A 6672-nucleotide genomic window follows, 5' to 3' on the forward strand; every position below is an offset into this window, starting at 1 on the left:
GCCTGGACGGAGGTTGGAGGTGGGAAAGGGCCAGGGTCGCCTTGGGGACGCTAATCCCGGTGTCCACTGGAGGGGCGGGCACACCTTGATCTCTAATGGGGCCAAAGGGTCTGCCCCTCCGGCAGGGCTCACGGGGCCCCAGCGCAGGTCAGGAAGTTGATGGGAAGGGCCTTGCCCAAGGCTGGGACAGGACTCGAGTGTGGCTCCAGCCACTGCTCCTCCCATATACTCACATGCACACATGCGTGCCAGACACATGCACACGCACACACTCGTGTGCACTCTCGCACACGCACACATGCACTCACAAACCTGCACACGCGTGCACACTCACATACACAGTGCACACTCACGTGCACACACACGTGCCAGACACACACACTCATGTGCACTCTCGCGCACACACACACGCACTCACAAACCCGCACACGTGCACACTCACATGCACCGTGCACACTCACCTGCCCACACTTGTGTGCACTCTCGCACACGCACACATGCACTCACAAACCCGCACACGCGTGCACACTCACACACACGGTGCACACTCACGTGCACACGCACTCGTGTGCACTCTCGCACGCGCACACATGCACTCACAAACCCACACACGCGTGCACGCTCACATACACAGTGCACACTCACGTGCACACACACGTGCCAGACACACACTCGTGTGCACTCTCGCGCACACACACATGCACTCACAAACCCGCACACGTGCACACTCACATGCACCGTGCACACTCACATGCCCACACTCGTGTGCACTCTCGCGCGCACACACATGCACACTCACAAGCCCGCACACACGTGCAAACTTGCACACATATGCATACGTGCAAACTCACGCGCGTGCGCACGTGCACACGTGCACCCCCGAGGGTGCCTGCACGTCAGCCTCCACAGGATGTACTCCGCCTGGGACCCCGTCACACCCTCCACCAAGCCCACAGCAGCTACGGGAACGCTGGGGTGGGGTGGGGAGGGTTGCCGACAGGTTCCTCGGCCTCTTGCCAGGCGGTCGAGGCCGTGGTGCCCAGACTCACTGGGGCCACGCTGCAACCCCACCCACCTCGTCCGTCTTCTCCCACAGGGTCCAAACCTTGGTCCCTCCTAGGCTCTGCCCCTGCTCTTCTTCCTACCGCCAGAGACGCCTCTCCCTCCCCTCCCCTCCCCCCTGCTCTCCTGTGGCTGAAATTCTGTCTGGGGACTCCCCCCACCCCCACCCCACCGCCTTTCTATGGTCTCTGGACTTTCCTTTGAGATCGGCTCCAGGGAGCTGGAGGCGCTTGTGTGTCCCTGGCGGCGACCGGCGGGGCCTGAGGACGAGGCGCGCGGTGACCCTTAGCACCGGGCGCGTGTGGGCCACTTCACCTGCTGGGTCGTAGCGTCCTCGCTGCGGCCCTCCAGGCGCACGCCACCACCGCCTGTACTCGGGACACAGGGTCGGGGCTCCCGGCCTTGGCGGGAGCTGCCCTGGGCGGGTCACCTAGCGTGGGCGGGGGAAGCGGAGACGGCGACCGGGCTTGTCTGATTTGACACTTCACCACACCGCACAGCTGCAGCTCGGCGCTGATGCTGGATGTGGCTAACCGGATTAGACACCGGCCGCACACACCCTAGGCTCCTCCTGGTCTGGCCCGGTTCCCTTGCTGCAGCCGCACCAGCCCAACCCCTCGGCCCCCGAGGGCCCCGCCTGTGCTCTCCCTCCCGAACACACCCGTGGCCCCCGGTATTCGCTCCTCCCGCGGTTTCCGCCTGATCCCTGGGCAGCCGGGCTGAAGCCGGCTGCAAGGTGTCAGCTGTCCACCTAGGTCGGGGAGGGATGTGACCCGGGCAGGCTCTGGGTGGGCTCTGTCTAGGATGCCAGCCGAGAGGCCTCCAGCCACCCCTCCGTTCTACCGGGAGCCTCCAGGTCAGGGCCCGGTGTGTGACCGGGGTCAGGGTTCTGGGCGTGACCAGCGTCAGGGCTCAGGGTGTGACCACAGTTGGGGCTCAGAGCGTGGCCGGGGTCAGGGTGAGCGTGTGACCGGAGTCAGGGCCCCTCTGCTGTTGCCCCATCTGCGGCATGGCCTCCCCTCCGGCCTGCCTGCGGGTGACCTCCTCTGGGCAGTGTCTTCGGGCCCCAGGAAGGCAGAGGGGTGTCCTGGCCCAGGCTCCCGCTCAGCGGTTCCCCTGTAAGCCGATGTGTCTGCACCGTGAAGGGAGTGCACAGGGTGCAGCTCTCCCCAAGGCAGGCCCGGAACCCTCGGTGCCGTGCCCCTCCTGAGGCCCCCTGGGGAGGTGCCCTGACGCGCGTCCACGCCGCGGCGGGGACCTTCCACTGCGGCCACACCCTGTGGGTCGTGTGCTCGGAGGCGCAGAGCTGGGAACCTCCGTGTCCCCCGCACGCCACGGGGCTCCTCGTCCCCCCAGTCAGGCTCTCTTCTCCCCGCTCTCCGTCACCACTGACCCTTCCAGGAGATTCGTAGGAAGGCAGAGCTGGCAAACGGCCACTGTCCACCGCAGACATCGGCGAATGACCCATCCGCTCTCCGACGAAAACCGTTAGACGCGAGTTGTACCTCCAGACTCAGAACCCCTGCCCGGGAAGCCTGAAGGTCTTATCGGGTGCTTACCCAGCCCTCGGCGGGCCCCCACGTTGGGGCACCTGCCTTAAACCAACCACGGGAGGCGGCGGCTCTGTGGGGGCGGGCACTCCCTCCCGTCCGCAGGCTTCTGGGTGACATTTCAGGGGCCTGCATTCAGCAACATTCTTGGGGCATCTTAGAGTTTCATGCACGCGGCCGACTTGCCCCGGGGAGCACCCTGCACGGCGTGCGCACGGGGCTGGCTTCCAGCCTTTCCCTCTCCTCCCGCTTCTGTTTCTCCCCTGCATTTAAAGTGCCGCTTGCTCTTACGTTGTCCCTTTCTTTTTTTGTTTTAAATTTTAAAACTTTTTTAAAATCTTTATTTTTGAGACAGAGAGAGAGAGACAGAGGGCAAGCGGGGGACGGGCAGAGAGAGAGGGAGACACAGAACCCGAAGCAGGCTCCAGGCTCCGAGCTGTCAGCACAGAGCCCGACGCGGGGCTCGAACTCTCGGACCGTGAGATCATGACCTGAGCTGAAGTCGGACGCTTGACTGACTGAGCCGCCCAGGAGCCCCTCGTGTCGTTCTGTTTAGATTTGTGTGGAATCATGACTCTTTCTCAGTCTGGATTTTCAGTCTTGGTTCGATTTCAGAAATCCTCCTTCTCTTGTTAATTTGTAAGAGCTTTTAATGCACGTGCTTCTGATGGCACACGATTCACCCACTGCAAGCGTTTTCGGTGTGCTCCCAGATTTGTGCAACCGCCCCCCGTCAGTGTAAGACTTTCCTCACCTCAAAAAGGGACCCACCCGCCTCCTGGCCTACTCGCGGGCTGGCCTGCTGTGGGCATTTTGTGGAAATGGACTCACAGAGGAGGTGGTCTTTTGCATCCGGCCTCTTTCCCTCAGCCTGACGCCCTGGGGCCCGTCCCCGCCTTGGCGGTGCCTCTGGAAACATCCCCGCGCCTGGAGAGTCCAGTCTGTCTGTCCCCTCGTCCGCTGAGGCGCTGGGCGCGGCTTCCCCGTCTGGCTCTTGTGACGACGCTGCCGTGAGCGCGGTGTGAACGTGTGAGTGTTCATCTCTCCGGGTGTGTGCCCCGGGGATGGAGTTGCGGGGCGTGTCGTGACCGCGTGTAACTGCTCGAAGAACGCGTCTTGATTTTCTATGCTGAGCCGTCTATCGTGTGAACAATCTCTCTTTTGACATTTCAAGCTCGGGTTCAGTGGGACCGCCTCTCGATAGGAGGGGAGCGGAGGCCGGGAGCCAGCGTGGTTTTCTCCCGCGGGGTCAGCTTCCCCACCTCCGGCCTGTGACCGCCGTGGTGGCCACAGTCAGTCCCGCCTGGGGGCTCGTAGGGGCCTCTCCCGAGTGCCGAGGGCCCTCCTTGCGCCTCCGTGTGGGGTCGCTCGCTCTGCTAGGACGCCGTCGCCGCGCTGCACCGGCTTTTCCACGTCTTCTCGAGAACGTGGGAGAACGTGGCCGGGGTAAGAACAAGGAAAGGGCCGGGCGGTGAGCCCGGGGGGAGGTAGGGGGACCGTGCTCCACTTTGCGGCCCGAGGCTGGTGGGAGCCATGATTAAAAGTGTGCCAGTGTGTGTGTCTGTGTGCGTGCGTGTGTATGGGTGTGTGTGCACGTGGGGGTGTGGGTTAGTGTGCGCGTGTGCACCTGTGGTGGGGGCTGATTCCAGCCTCACCCTCTCACCCGGCTGCTCTGTCCCTTCCATCCTCTCCCCTGCTTCCCCCAAAGTCCCCGCCCCCTGCCAAGGGCCCCTCCCCCTTCCTCAGACCCACGCAGTGCCACCCTTGGGTCCCCTGACCCCCCTGCGCGGGCGGGATGCTCCTGGAGCGCCCCCCGGCCCCGGTGCCCCATCTCAGCTGCGGGGGGAGCAGGGTCTGCCTGGGGGCCAGGGCGCGGCATGGGCTCTGTGAGCAGGGGCAGCGGCTGCGGGTGGAGGGGCGCTCAGTCCTGGTTGCAGAGGCTGAACTGGCAGCAGACAATGGACACGTGGGGGCCGAGGCCCAGGGTAGAGATGTCGGGGCAGCTGGTCTGGCACGACTTGGTCACCATAGGCAGGTCGATGAGGCTTAAGGGGACCCCTGGGATGGACGGAAGGCTCCCTGAGCCTCTGCACTGTGCGCCCCCTGCCCCACCGGCCACCAGCGCAGCCCCCCTCCCTCGGGCCCTCTCCGGGGCTGAGGCCAGGGGGTGCTCCCCCCGCCCTGCTCCTGACTTGCTGGGAGCCTGGACCAGCTCCGCCCCCTCTGAGCCTGGCTCTCTTCTGGGCAAAGGGGCCACGGCTGGCCCACCCCACACGCGCCCCACTCACGGGTGGCGATGGTGACGCAGTAGTTGGAGTTCCGTGGGCATCTGAATGCACGGGTGCACCCTCCGAAGTCCTTGCACTGGTGACACATCAAGGCTTGGGCTGCAGCCACGGGCGGAGGGACAGGTGGATGGACAGACGGGGACACAGGTGTGGGCAAGTCCTGCCTAATAGCACCCGCTACTCCCACCCAGTGTCCCACTGTCATTCTCAGGGCCCTAGCCCCGCATCCTGGGGTGCCGACCCCTCAAGACCTCCCAGATGGGGGGGTGGGGGAAGGTCGCCATGTACGAAGCCTCAGCCCAGGGCCGGGCAAGGTCCCAAGGCTCCAGCCTGTGGGACCACGCTCTTCACGGGAAGCGGGGGCCAGGCCTGGGACCACGACTGGATGGGTGCTACGACTGGAGGCCGCTCTTCTGAGTCCCCCAGCCAGGAGAGCGCTGGCCCGGGGTGGGGGCAGGATGGGGTCCTCTGGGCTTGCTCTGTGACATCCCAGGGGAGCGGAGCAGGGCCACACCCTGAGGGAGTTGAGAGTTGGGGAGTTTGGGATGGAGGGAAAGTGGTGAGGGCTCCCCAAGACACGACCGTGCCCATTTTCACCTCGGGGGGGGGGCCTGAGCAGGCCCCCTTAGGCCCACCGGCACCTTAGTTCAGGTGGCTAAAGTGACGGGGCCTTGCCGGCCTCCGTGGGGAGTGGGGACCAAGGGTGTCAGGTGTGCTGGGCAGTGAAGGGCCGGAGGGAGGTGGGAGGGAGGCCAGCACGGCTCTGTTCCGTGTCCCGTTCTGTGAGGACATCACAGATTCTTCTGGAACACTGAGTTCACTCCATAAATGTCTGCCCTCTGCCCTCCCACGTGGGCACTGCTCGGGGCCCCACAGCCGCTCCGTCTGCCTGGCTGTCTGTCCTTCTGTCCCCCTCCTCCCCACACTTCCCGTCCCCCCCTTCCCCGCCTGTCCTTCTCTGGTTCCTGAGCTTCTGTGCAGGAGGTCGAGCCACGCGCCGGGCCCTGCCCTGGCCGCCCGCTCGTCTGGGCACAAACGCAGGGCCAGCGGGGCGAGCCGCAAGGCCCGCACTGCCCCACTCGCCGTGTGCAGGCTCGGAGCCCCAGGACGCTCGCACCAGAGTCCAGGAAAACATGCTCACCGCCCCCCTCACTCCCTGGTCAGCCCTTCTGGCCTCGCCCCCCCCCCCCCCCCCCCCCCTACCAATCGCCCTGGCTCTGCCCCGGGTCGGCACACTTTCAGGCCCGGGTCCTTGACCGTGATGGTGCACGGCACACTTGAGCCAAACCACATACGCACGGGCACTCGCACGCACACCTGGGCAGGGGCTCCCGGCCCCCTCGCGGCCTCACCCTCTGCTCCACCCCCCCTCCCGCCCCGGGGGGGGCTGTGGGCGGCGCCCTCCCAGAGCCACAGAGCCGGAGGTGGAGACAGGACGTGTCCACCGTGGCGGTGGTCTAGTCAGCCTAGACTCGCCCGCCAGCCCCACAGAGCAATCCGAGACCCCACATGTGACCAGGAGAGGTGACGGTTCCCGTCACAAAGCCCAGCAAAGCTGCTTGAAGCCACCCTCACATCAGGCCTGAGGACGGGGTGGTACGTTGCATCCGCCGCCACCTAGTGGACAGACAGAGGAGTGTCACCGGCAGACCCGGGCAGTCTGGGTCTCCAGGGCGTCAGCGAGAGAGAAGCAGCTCCTGCCTCCTGCTCTCCTCTGCTCACCCCCCGCCCCCAGATGCCTCCCTGCGCTGCCCATGCTGTGCCTTCTGCTC

The 6672-nt window shown here is 65.3% G+C and overlaps 1 protein-coding gene across 1 annotated transcript; it reads right to left on the reverse strand.

Moving 5' to 3' along the window:
• Nucleotides 1-2971: 2971 nt before the first annotated feature.
• SLURP2 (secreted LY6/PLAUR domain containing 2) lies at nt 2972-5816 on the reverse strand. Its single transcript, XM_060611448.3, has 2 exons — nt 4901-5816; nt 2972-4670 (listed from the first exon to the last, which is right to left on the reverse strand). Exons 1-2 carry the CDS (start codon nt 5103-5105, stop codon nt 4534-4536), a joined length of 342 nt encoding a protein of 113 aa, XP_060467431.1. The 5' UTR covers nt 5106-5816; the 3' UTR covers nt 2972-4533.
• Between the last annotated feature and the right edge of the window lie 856 nt (nt 5817-6672).

Source organism: Panthera onca, chromosome F2, assembly GCF_046562875.1.
Source record: "Panthera onca isolate mPanOnc1 chromosome F2, mPanOnc1 haplotype 2, whole genome shotgun sequence".
NCBI lineage: Eukaryota > Metazoa > Chordata > Mammalia > Carnivora > Felidae > Panthera > Panthera onca.

Bases quoted from the DNA above. Each gene is read 5' to 3' on its own strand.
- SLURP2 (XM_060611448.3), bottom strand. From the start codon at position 5,105: ATGACAGTGGGACACTGGGTGGGAGTAGCGGGTGCTATTAGGCAGGAC. The intron at 4,671-4,900 runs GTGAGTGGGGCG...CGTCCATCCCAG, and splicing joins CTGCGTCACCATCGCCACCC to GGGTCCCCTTAAGCCTCATC.